We start from the raw sequence: 12,947 nt of genomic DNA, 5'->3' as shown, positions 1-12,947 counted from the left end.
GTCGATTCCGGATGGTTCCGAACAATTCCAGACGATTCCCAATGGTTCCTAAAATTCCGAGTATTTTATATGGTTCCGATATATCTAGATGCTTTCGATGGTTCGTACCGTTTTGGACAGTTTGAATATTTCTAGACAGCATCAAAGGTTCCGACGATTTCGTACGATTCCTAATGATTCCATACTGCTCCAAACGATTCCGAGCGCTTCCTGCCGGTTGCTAACCACATATCCATTACTGAACTTTGCCCAACTCTAGCAGCCTATATGCCAAGTTGAATCCATGTACTGCTTTTGTTATAATTTGGGTCATCCTGGTATGATTTACGAGAGGGCCTTTGTTTGTTAAAATTGATGATGCATATTTAGAAATTGTTTCATTTCTTTACAAATCGATTCGCAATACCGATGGAAGCACACATAAAAGCTTACCCCTACACATGTCTCTCTTGCCGGTATTGACTGTCTCTTCTTTACTTTCAGCACACCGGCTTACGACCATGCCCCGAACCCGGACAAGCAGTGGATCCTGCGAGTAACGCAGCAGATGGAACCGATCCACCGCAAGTTCACCGATCTGCTGATGACCAAGCGGCTCCAAACGCTGCAAAGCGTGGACGTGGCGGTCGAGCGTGTCTACCAGGAGCTGAAGGCACTCGGCGAGCTGGACAACACGTACATCATCTACACGTCCGACCACGGCTACCATCTCGGCCAGTTCGGGCTGATCAAGGGCAAAAGCTTCCCGTTCGAGTTTGACGTCCGTGTACCGTTTCTGATGCGCGGTCCCGGTATCGAACCGGCGACAGTGTAAGTGAGCGGAAATAAAGTCACTTCATGTCACTTCACTTCATGTCACTTCATGATCATGTTTCATATTTATTTCATTGTTGCCCCCGTTTCCAGCGTTGACGAGATCGTGCTGAACGTTGATCTGGCCCCAACGTTTCTGGACATTGGTGGAGTGGCTCCACCGCCCCACATGGACGGGCGCAGCATCCTTCCGCTGGTGCTGAACCGACACCGGGCGGTGCTAGACAAGTGGCCGGACACGTTTTTGATCGAGAGCTCGGGACGGCGCGAAACTCCGGAGCAAATACAGGAGCAGAAGCAGCGGGCAGCGGCCGCTCGGTACAGTGCTCGGTTTAATTTGGTGAATGGTAACGGTTCGCAGCCGAAGCTAGTGCCGGAAGTGCTGGTCGAGAGCCGGCACACGCACGGGGAAGGGTCGAGCGGAGTCGCGAGCGTGATGACGGGTGGGGCAAACGATCGCAAAGAGCTCGACTTTAGCTCGCACGAACACGACGACGATGAGGACGAGCATGAGCTGGACGGAGACGATGGTAAGTAGATGGGCCAGGGGTTTGCAGATGATGTGTGAGTGATTCGTTCTTTCCTGTTCGCTGTGTCTGTCCCAAACAGATGACGACCATCTTGGAGCGATCGAAAGTGAAACCGAAGCGATCGAGCTGACGAAGCACAACGAACAGCCCGAAGACTATGTGATCGATCATCAGGAGGCACACACATTAGATCGTAAGTGTAATTGATCGCCAGGAGCTGCAAAAAGCGTGCCATTAACCGCAACCGCAACAATTTCGTTTCGCAGAAGCCCCACCGCAACACGACAACCATCATCTGGATAATCATCTGACACCGTTCCGCACGAAGATGGATCGGCTCAACACGGAGTGCTCCAACCCGGCGCTGCAGCAGAACTGCGTCCCGGGTCAGAAGTGGCAGTGCACGAGCGAGGACGGCCGATGGCGCAAGCACAAGTGCAAATTCCACGGCCAGCTGCAGCAGCATCTGGCGGAAATGGCGCGCAAAACGAACGGCCAGGCAAACGGGCGGAACTGTGCCTGCTTTACGCAGGATAACTTCTTCTACACCAAAATCAAAACTAAGCGTGACCACACGAAATGGCAACCGATGGCGACCGGGCAGCCGATGGCAACGCATCAGCACCGGCGGCGGCGTACCCGCCAGAAGCGGTCCGTGTCGACCGGGCTCGGTGGCGGTGAGGAGGAACAGGTGATGCTGATGGAAGCGGAAGGACCGACGATGGAATCGTTGGTGCAGGTGGCCGCACGAATCGATGCGCTACAGCGATCGCTTTATGAGGGTGAGCTGGAAGAACACGAATCGGAAGGCAAGCGAACGAGAAGCAAGCGTGACACGACGTCTTCCTCGCCTAGTCACTTGGCGGATGTGATACATGAGCTGCAGCAAACGCTGGTAGAGATCGAGCGGGAGTACGAACAGACGGCAACGGTGGAGGGGCGTGATGATCACACCACGAACGGCTCGAACGGCTCGAACACGACGGCGAGCGGCGAAGGTGTGGTGGAACCGTACGGTGTCACAAAGCGATGCTCCGTCATTGCGGCAGACAAAATCAACTGCTCGAATGTGATCTACGAGGACGAGGTGAGCTGGAGGCGCAACCGCATGAAGGTGGATCAGCTGATCCGGGTGCTAAAGGATAAGATCAATGCACTGAAAGACATCAAGCGGTTGCTGCGCGAACATAGGCCGGCAGGATATCGAGGCGAAGACTCGCAGCTGGAGGATAATGAGGAGGAGGATGAGAACGAATCGATTGGTAGCGGTGGGATGGAGGAACGGACGACCTTAAGCAGCAGCAGTACGACGTTTTCGAGTACAGCTGCAACACCCGCGGCGACGGAACCGTCGGAAGCTGTCCTGACTCCCAGTGGCAGCGCTGGGCCAAGAAGAGTACCTTCCTCAAGCGGTACCGTTGTACGTCGTCCCACTGGGAAGTATTCACACATTGGGTACGGTCAACGGCGGAAGGTACCGAAACCGACGGCAGCACCGGCAGATGACGATGCCGAGGGATCGCTGATTGATATGAGCCTGTTCATGACGGATGTACAACCCTCTCCATCAGCTACACCGAAGTACAATCGTACCGGTTATGGTGGTGGAAGGCATCGCACAAGTGGAACGCAGCATCGTGGCCATCGTGGACGGCATCGGGGAGAGCTCGGGGGACCGTATAATGGCAGTACGTCTTCGACGGCTTCATCCAGCACAAGCTCCACAATAGCAGAATCTACAACGGAATCGAATGAAGGCTCACCAGGGGCAGTACGCGGGGAGCACTGGTTCACAACGGATTCGAGCCGCGAGTCATCCGGTGCAGGGCCCGGTACAACTGAGAGTCTCCAAAACCAAACGTACACCAGTGACGAACAGATCTCGCCCAACGCTATCGATGCGGGTGTAATGTCGTTCTCCACCACGACAACGGAACAGTCATCGGTTAGTTTGAGCACAAATTCCATCGATCAGCACAACATTGTCATCGATCGACAGAAGACCACAGACTCACACCTTGCGGGCGGTAACTCGGTGCAGCAAAATGCGATACCAACGCCCTCAACCGTCGGTGCCACGATTCCACCGACCGAGTGCTACTGTGCCGCAGAAACGGAAAGGTAAGTGTTGTTGCTACTAAGTTACTTTGCTGGAGATGGTTTAACAGATGGTCCTCATCCTCTTCTTGTTCGCCGCACAGCCCCGTGCCGGATGAGAAGGAGCTGGCCCGCGAAACACGCCGCCGGCTGAAGGAGGAACGCCAGCGGAAGAAGGAACGCAAGCGCATCAAGAAGGCGAAGATGGAGAAGGAGTGCCTGTCGGAGCGGATGAACTGCTTCAGCCACGACAGTAACCACTGGCGCACGGAACCGATGTGGGACGACAAACCGTTCTGTTTCTGCATGAACGCGAACAACAACACGTACAGCTGTCTGCGCACGATCAACCAAACGCACAACTTCCTGTACTGCGAGTTCACGACCGGGCTGGTGACGTACTACAACCTAAGAATAGGTAAACAGATCGTTCCGTACTAGAAGCTGCGATGTATGAACGATGACTGAGTGGTGTGCTGATCGTTTTCCATTTTTTGTTGCTGTAGATCCGTTTGAAACGCAAAACCGTGAAGCATCCCTGACGGCGGAAGAGAAGGCAGTACTGCACGAAACGCTGGAGGAGATGAAGCGCTGCCGTGGCAAAGGCTGCACACTGCCCCGGCACCAGCAGAATGTGCTCCCGGAGAGTAACATGCTGCCGTCCGGTGCAGGAGCAGCTGTAGGTGGCTCCATTGGCAATGGTAACAGTGTGGGAGGTCGTCACGCAGGTGGCTCGATCGGTTACGGCATAGGAGCTGGAGGGAATCGGCGAAAGTATCACACTCACCGTGATCACCTTCAATCTGGCGGTTAGTTTGAAAAGAGGAACGCTGGGTAAAAATGAAGTAATTTAATGTTGTCTTTTCGTTTGTTGCAGTTGGTGTTGGAGGCAGTACTGGTACGGCCGCGCACTACCCAGGAGAGTACGACAGTGGGATGCATCTGCCCGGTGGTATTGCGCCTGGGGCGAGCTCAAAGAAAAAGAATAAGTAATAGCGCGCAACTCTGCACAAACTCCGTTCCACTGACTGTTGTTTTTGTTTGTTTGTTTTGTTTTAGAAATTGGAAAAGAAAACATCACCAGCAGCAGCAACATCCGTCAAACCGTCGGCAGTATGGAGATCCAGCAGGATCGGCAGCGGAAAGTGATATCATGCCGGATTTGCTTCTACCCACCGGTACCGGGAGTGCCGCGAAGCGAAACCGTACCAGCCGCCGACCGGTTTGGCGAACGATCTACACCGAATGAGAGATTTAGGGGCAGTCCGAGCCTGCCGGCTGATGTAATTAACGTGTGCAATCTTTAACTTGATATTTAAAGCGGCACGGAACCGAGCGCTGCGCTGATCTATACTTTCAAACAGTAGCAGCAGCAGCATGGTCGTGATATACCCAGCGATCGCCATTCCCACAGCGCGAACCCTGTGCTATGATAAGTAGGTCCCGCTTCTCCCGCACCTTTCTGCGGTGGTATGGAGTGTAGTATTTTTAATGTAATCTCTATGCTTTATCACTGTTTATAGTTTTTTTTTCTCATGTCCGCGTGGCTACTAACGCTGGATTTGTTTTAGTGTGATGGTTGTTTTTCTTTGAGCCATTTTAACGAAGCGATAATGACCCCATGCAGGAGTACAGTATGCTAGGATCGTATTCGCCAGGACCGTAGCTATTGCACAACATTACGTTCAACCTTGGTCCACACTGCCATTCCAGTACAATCTGCTAAACAAAAGAGAGTAAAAAGGATCAGGAAAGTGCCCTAAACACACTAAAACTAAAACAATAACGGAAGCAACGGTTAGCTTACAGTCCCTGATGGATCACAGTCGATGCTATTTGCACTATGTAATGTGCAATGTATCGTTTAGATCTTGTGCTTTTTTTTATTTTATAGTTTGGCAGTCACAATTACGCCATTAATAATTAGCTCTGGAGGCTTTCGTAAACTATTTATTGCCAAAAAGTCGAAGCAATTAGGTGTCTGCGGGCTTTTAAGATCGGTCAGCACTCGGCTTGAAGCAAGCGTAGGATCCATTTTGTTAGGAATTGAATTTGCCGCGAGTGTACGCGCGACCCGCTTGATTTTAGTCATACGCTTTTAGCCCAGTTTTATTGGAGTAGCTGTAAGTAAATGTGTAATAATTTATCGTATGAGTGGCGGGCGCGTACGAGTGCAGTGAATTGATTAAATTTTACTAATCAACCAAGGTACAGGGGGTGGAGAAGATAGATCCAATCCACTGTACACTATACTTATCGAAGGCATCGAACAACGCGAACGAACAGAGCCGCACACTCAGAAACGAAATAGAAGAGGCGTCCGTGCCTCTTGGATACAATTTTACGTACAGTAAAGGTGTTTAGTTCAATTAGAAGTGGGATGTTTGTTCTGTTCACCGCAGAGTCCGCAGAGCATATTTATTGCTTGAGAAGAAATGCGCATTACATCCTACAGGCGCAACGTTTGCGGAAGCACAAATCCATTTATGCAAGCGATTTTACTATCACACTACAAAGAGCAGCAAAGTATAACGCATTTACCGATGGTATGTTACGTTGAAATTGTACCCCCCAAAATTGCCGAGCAAGGCAAACCCCCTCTCAATTGTACAGCATTGCGCAGCGAAAAGCTTAGAAACGTGTTGGACCGGCTTCCTTTTCTAGGGCTTAGTATTTGGGCGTTTGGGACAGTGGAAAAAGGGGGGATGGAAATAGAGCGCACCACCAAAAACCAACACGCACACATCCACCCACCACTGCGCATAGTTGCGCAGGGTGGGCAAACAAATAATCGCAACGATACACATGCATGATATGATAGTAGTGATGTATACAGTCTTACTGAGCAAAGTAAACCCACGCACCTTGACTAGTATAAGGTGCGTTGAGAAAAGTGAGGCAAAGCTGTTCGACCGATTCCATTACATATTTACATCCGAAACGTTTCCAGTCGGTCTGTCGATTTCGTTCATTTATCCAGAAACGTAATTTGTTCATCCATTTGAAAGAACTGAACGAACTGGCTAGTTCCAGCTGTTAACATCACGGTTAATGCAGACAGTCTGTTGCAACTACTGATGGATGCATACGTGTCGATGCATACTGCATCAGATAGAGCAGTGCGGCAAAATGTCACTGTCAATGTCATAAAAAATCTGACTGAAACAAAATCCATATCAGCGTCACGTACTCAATTGTGATAATCAGAGGTGATACTCAGAATGGTTGGTGTGACCAATACATGCTCATGACATGTTTGCGACCATCGCTTGGTCAGTCACTATGTCATGATTTTTTTTTTTGGTGTCAGGACTGACATAGTCATGACAAATTCCGACTGCAACAAAATCATGTCAGCGTCACGAGCTCTACTGTGATGATCAGAGGCGAGCCTCAAACAGTTGGTGCGACCATCACATGCTTGGTGATATTGTGTGCAACCAACTCTTGGCCAGTCACTTGGTCGCGACATTTTCAGTCGGTGATCATCGCGATGGTCACGGGAGATATACGGTACGTGCGAGTGGTTCCAAGAAACAAAATGAACATGTTTTCTCGCTCTGTTTGACCCAACAGATAATCAAAACAGATAGAGGGAGAAAGCATGCTCATTTTTTTGTTAGAGCCCACGCGCCAAGTATATTCCAAGAAAGTCACGATGAATGTATGTGATTATCACCGATAGAAAATGTCGTCACTAAGTGAGTTATCAAGAGTTGGGTGCTGAACAAAACGTCACCAAGCATGTGATTGATTCTCCAACTGTTTGAGTATCGTCACTGATCATCTCAGTTGTGTACGTGATCTGATTTGAGCTTCGTTTCAGTAACGAGTGTTGATGACTAAAACAGTGGCATTTTGCAGCACTGTTCACAGCCAGAAAAAAAACATGATTATGCTTGTGCCGGCATTAAGCTAAGCTTGTCAGTCAGAGTATCGCGTTGGACTAAAGAATTCACATGTCGTGTTCAGCATGTCATGACACACTTTTATAGACTATCAGCAATGAGCATCAAGCTACCACGGATATCTTCATTGTTTTGGTTGGTTAAAATATCGCGATACTCATGACATTCTGTAGCACTTGATAGAGTGTCTGATGTACATGTTTGCAGCGAAAGAGTTGAACTAAACTTATTTGTGAGTTGACTCTTAACGTGGACAAGCAACTCACTCACTTGAAATGAATCATGCGCGAGTTAAAAACTATTTCTTCTAAAACTACTCTTTATGCCGATTAATAACTCACTCACAATGAATTGGATCATTCGTATGCTAAACAACTCTTTCGAGAGTTAAATCTCTATGAGCTAATCAATCCTTCACGTCAATTAGATGATCACTCACTGTCAATACTACAATTTGTAGGATATGTAACTCAATCACGATGGTTGATATAACTCTTCCCTCATGGCCAGTGACTTACTCACAAGTTGTTTCTCATTAATTTTCGTTACAGTTTTAACTCCCAATTCTAACTCATTCACACTCAATGAACACATTAAGTGGACTTTCCTATGACTTCATACGGCTTCAAAAAACCAACTCAAGGAATGCCATTTGATTGGTTCAACAGTGTTGTTTTTGTGTGTAAATTTTAACACAAAGTAAATCAAGCATCTTATGAAATCAACAATATGGAAAATAAATGCAAAAAATAGAAGAGAAAATTGAAAAAATAAAGGATTGTTTTATTTCTCCTCATGGTCATTATGAATCTCATATTTAATTTACTAATTATGCATCGACAAATGTTTTCATTTTCCAGCTACCAAACAGTGTTGATCATCAAATCAAACGTTCGCTTCCTATGCACGTATCTACTCCCATTCGTTAATAATATCCTCCAGAAACAGGATGGCCTTCCCTGAATGTGAGAATACTAATTCATCATTAGTTTAACGACAGGTGCGCAATAAAACCAATCACGTGTTGTTTGTGCTGTGCCAAACTGGCCGCCCATGAACGCCCATTCTTCAAACCCAATTACTTTCTAGCTGCAAATCTGCAAAAATCCTGTTCGAAATGCTCCCCTCCCCGAAACACACCACATCATACCCGACGTTTGTACTAAACCATCAATCTGTGAACGCGCACAAACGCGTATTTGTTTTGTTTGGCGATCGCGAAGCGTGAACCGCCGCAGAACGGTCGCGCGCGATTTAGAAAATGGGAATAAAACAAAATCGCACAACAAATAACAAAACCACAACGGAGCACGGAAGGGAATGTAGTTCCTCTTGTGAATGGGGAAGGTGAATATGGGGCCTGTTTTTGGTTGGGTGTTTTGTTGCGGTCAAACACGTCAAATCGCGCCAGAATCGGGGCGCTCGCTTGTTTGGCTTCTAAGGAGCCGACCATCGAATGGCACGACCGTTGAATGGCGGAAGGGACGAGGGATGAGGAGGGGAAGGCCATGTTGGATAGGCGATTAACAAATTTCATACCGTAGCTAGCGGCATGTGCGCCACGCAGCTTCTGGGGTTTTGCGTTTATGATGATCTCTTTTTAAATTGGGCTTGTGGAGTGTTTGCTTATTTTTTTACCTCCTCCCCGCCCTTGTTTACCAGCTCATTTGACGTCAGTTATGTATGTTTTTTGTTGTACCTAATTGAAAAATTCGATCTAAACCTTCCAGAACCGGAGAAACTTGAACCTTGCGTGTGTGTTTGTGTATTTCTCGGCATGCGGGTTTACCTGCGGTTGTGAAATTCGTCGATCGTGATCTTTGCAAAGGGGTTGTCGCATTCAATCTCAGCAGCCACTGGTTTGCCTTTTTTTGTTGTTGTTGTTTTGTTCCAAACCTCCCATCCGCATTGAACCGAAATCACACCGTAACCGTTACGTCGCATTAGGCCTTCACGTGTGTGCGAGTCTATAGCCTACTGTGATGCACCTTGCAGAACGGCTTCCTTGTTCTGGGACGTCAAGGTCGCTACGTGTTTCGCTCCTCCGCCCTCCGTTTAAAGGTTGTGGTCGGGGCGGAGGAGCCAAAATCGAATTTGTTATTTAATTCCCTTGTGCAAAAGTGGCACCAAATAGGGCTGGTGTGGTGGTTGGTGTCCGAGGGGCCTGTCCGAGGGGTGAAAGCAACCTTCTTAAAAGACCGCAGAAAGCATGCGCGAAAGACGCGCTACCCATCCCACAGGAAGTGGACAGCAAAACGCGACCGAAACTGACTGAGCAAACTGTCGTCAGAAATTGCATCATTCGTCATGGCCCGGTATGAGCCCCTCCAAGAAATCGTAACCAATCCTATTAATTAGCAGACGAAGACGGTGCTTCTTTTTGCTGCGTGTCGCGTGACCTCATCGCGTACACAGGACGAGAGCGCGCGCGCGCGTACCACGTGCAGCGTCTTGACTGGATGGCGGATTTTTGTTTGCGCCGGAATCCGTGACGTGTGTGCGTGTGTGTTATCCGTGGAAGTACACGCGAATCTAATCGGTAATCTATTGCTGGTGGTGGTTTGCTTCGGTTCAATATCCTGCTGCCACGTGTCACCGTGGAGGCAATTTTGGGGCTGAGGTGATAGCGCTCGTCCTTGTCCGGTGGTTGCCATTTTCGGATGCGCAGACAGAACACGTGCCCCTTCGCAATTATGCGCAAATTGTGGCGTATGGCTTCGGGGGCCGGTAATAGGTTTAACGTGAATAACGCGTGTAACTTGCCCCTCGCCCCACCAGCGGACAGGCAGGCAGGGCAATGCATCGTGAGCGGCTTTGCGTTGTGTTTAATTCGTTTAATTTGTGCTGTACGCACCCGTGTAGACAGGCATCTCAAAATAAAACAATCCATTAGCAGCGTGTTCCATTTGCAGCGCTGTAACCGATTGCGTCATACTATGGCGCACAATTGAAAGGCTTACCCCACAGGGCTTACCATTTCTCCAGTTGCCGGCTGGCGCACAATCGAGCCTCCAGATCGCTTATCTGCATGCTTTAACCATATTTGCTCCATTTGAGATGCTCGGGGGAATGTGTTCTAAGGTGCAAACATCGACTTGCACACCAGCCAAATGGAGGCTGATGGTGCGTTCTATGACGCACGATGTTTTCATTCGCAAACGCCCATCATGAAACGGGTGGTAATGAGCAGCAGCAGCAGCAGCATCAGCATGGTGCATCTCCGGCAAAACAAAGCGGTACCAAGCAGCGACTTGTGATTGCCGGGAGCATTTAAATTCCGTTGGCGTGTATGTCGGCGATATAAATGCGCCAATTGATTTGGTTTTTGTCGCTGTGACGGTGGGATTTCTGCATAAGGAGCGTTGAAAATCACGTGATTGATTTTTCGTGGGAGCGACTGTCAAACATACTACCAAACAAACTACCGAAATATTAGTAATAACAGTGAACATTGCCTCATTTAATAACGTTTCTCCATTTACAGTGTCCTATTAAGCGATCTAAATGTATCAATTCTTACACAAACTGTGCGTAAATTTGGCTTATTTGCCAGTACAGTCGCCTCACAGCCCCAGACTTTGCACGTGCCAATGGAAGCTTTCCCGCTTAAAGTCCCCCATTCCAAACGCGAGAGTACGATATGATCTTTCCATCATTAAAATGTTCTATGGCAAAAGTGCAGCACTAACGACAGCACGGCATCCCAGCAAACAATCGAACGCTCGAGCTGTGCCACCGCACAAAAGCCCTGACTACCTTTAATGATGATACTCCATATAGCTTTGTAAATCACACTTACACCAACTGGCCCAACTGTTTTACAACTTTACCGGAGTGCCGGTTTACTGCCAGCATGTGCATGTGGAGCTTGCAACTCGAATGAAGGCAACCGAGGGGAGGAGGAATGTCGGAAGTAAAATGATTTACCAGTTGGAATGTGATTTTATGAGGTAGTTCAGTAGAGAGTTGCAGTTGGTCTTTAAATCAGCCTTACTTTGTATTTTTAAAGCCGCGATAAAGACCCATTTTGGCACGCTTCTGTGACAGCTTTAATTAGCTTGTTTTTGGCGGGCTTTTTTTTAATAAACAAAATAAAATCGCACAATTTAATGCAAGTTTTTTGATAAACAACAATTAACATAGATGCAGCTGTAGATAGAACCAAGCGAAACCAAATAAACAATCGCGCACCAATCGAGGCATACACAATTGTCATCCTCAAATCGGGTTTCGATCGTAAGACGCATGCGTGCGTTGCGCTTCGCACGTGGAGCGTCTGTGGCAAAGCGTTAGCGTTAGTTTGTTTCGGTAAAAAAAACACACAGATTCGCGCGCACTTTCCGCCGGCCAAGCCGAAGCCGTGGCGGGGGGGGCGGCTTATCGAAGCCGACGCTGCGAACAGCCGAACCACCCCCCTTCATTACAGTGTACAGTGGTGGCCGTTTGTTTACTGGCACTTCACTTTGTTCTATGCGATGGTTTCCATTCAACGGACCATCGCATCGCACCATCGTTATTTGATTCGCAATAAACAAAAACGTTGTTGAGGGGCATTTTAATCGTTACCTTTTGGTTATTATGAGTAAACGTTCTAATCTTGTTTTGAGAGAATAAATATTTTTTTATTATTATTGTATTTTTTTTATTCTTCAAAAAGCTTATCCATCGGCCGTATTGAAGGCTCTAGAGCAGGGATCTCCAAACTACGGCCCTCGAGAGCCCATAATGCGGCCCGTGATAACTTTGTAAAGACTAAAACACACATTATATTAGTTTGATTATTTTAATCATAATTACAATGCTTACTTTTTATGTTTAAATTTAGATTCAACAATAGAAAGCTGTACAATTTTGATACATTCAGTTGGTATTTTCACATTAAAAGGAAATTTAAACGTTCGAATATTAGCTAAAGATGGCGCCAAAATGGTTCTCAAAACCGGTAATTGTGAAGCAATGCGGCCCGCGAACTGAAAAGTTTGGAGACCCCTGCTCTAGAGGGATGCATTTTGACCCAAAAAGCCAAAGTTTGGTGACGTCTGATTTAGATGAATTTAAATTCATTACAGATTCATTAAATTTATTAATTCTAGAAAAACTAAAATGCTTCATTTTGTTTCTTTGTGTGTAGTGTTTAGCAATCGAAATTTATTATTTTTATTATTATTATTTTTATTATTATTATTATTATTATTATTATTATTATTATTATTATTATTATTATTATTATTAATCGTTAGTCTAACAAACTCTCACATATTGCACCCTTCATTATTATTATTATTATTAATCATTATTCTCACTAACTCTCCCATATTGCACCCTTCGCTCTAGACTACGCTCTCCCCTGTTCCTATTAGTTGCTAGGATAATTCGTGCCTTCTCTCCATATTGATGTTTTTCTTTCTCTCACCACGTTGTATTTTTCGCAATATTCTTGAAATGATCCAAGTTACCATGTTCGGCAAACCATAAATATGACGTCATCAACTGTTTTCAATGGTTTTCAATGGTTTTCAACCGGTGGGGAATTCCCCTCAAAGGGGGAAATTTTGATTATTCTGGTGGGAAATTTTGGATCAACATTTCGCTAAAATCC

General features: G+C 47.0%; 1 protein-coding gene across 1 annotated transcript in view; it reads left to right on the top strand.

The window, feature by feature from the left end:
* Window positions 1-6,337, top strand: part of LOC1275055 (extracellular sulfatase SULF-1 homolog) — a 46,617-nt gene extending 40,280 nt beyond the window's left edge. The window contains exons 3-10 of the mRNA XM_061643439.1: window positions 484-810; window positions 907-1,343; window positions 1,423-1,536; window positions 1,610-3,464; window positions 3,545-3,858; window positions 3,947-4,249; window positions 4,318-4,429; window positions 4,500-6,337. Of these exons, the coding sequence (XP_061499423.1) occupies window positions 484-810; window positions 907-1,343; window positions 1,423-1,536; window positions 1,610-3,464; window positions 3,545-3,858; window positions 3,947-4,249; window positions 4,318-4,429; window positions 4,500-4,689 (3,652 nt within the window). The 3' untranslated portion in view covers window positions 4,690-6,337. The remainder of the gene's footprint in view (window positions 1-483; window positions 811-906; window positions 1,344-1,422; window positions 1,537-1,609; window positions 3,465-3,544; window positions 3,859-3,946; window positions 4,250-4,317; window positions 4,430-4,499) is intronic.
* Window positions 6,338-12,947: the final 6,610 nt, after the last annotated feature.

Source organism: Anopheles gambiae, chromosome 2 (genome assembly GCF_943734735.2).
Source record: "Anopheles gambiae chromosome 2, idAnoGambNW_F1_1, whole genome shotgun sequence".
Taxonomy (NCBI): domain Eukaryota; kingdom Metazoa; phylum Arthropoda; class Insecta; order Diptera; family Culicidae; genus Anopheles; species Anopheles gambiae.
Note: the sequence above shows the minus strand (reverse complement) of the source record. Positions and strands in the feature narration are given on the sequence as shown.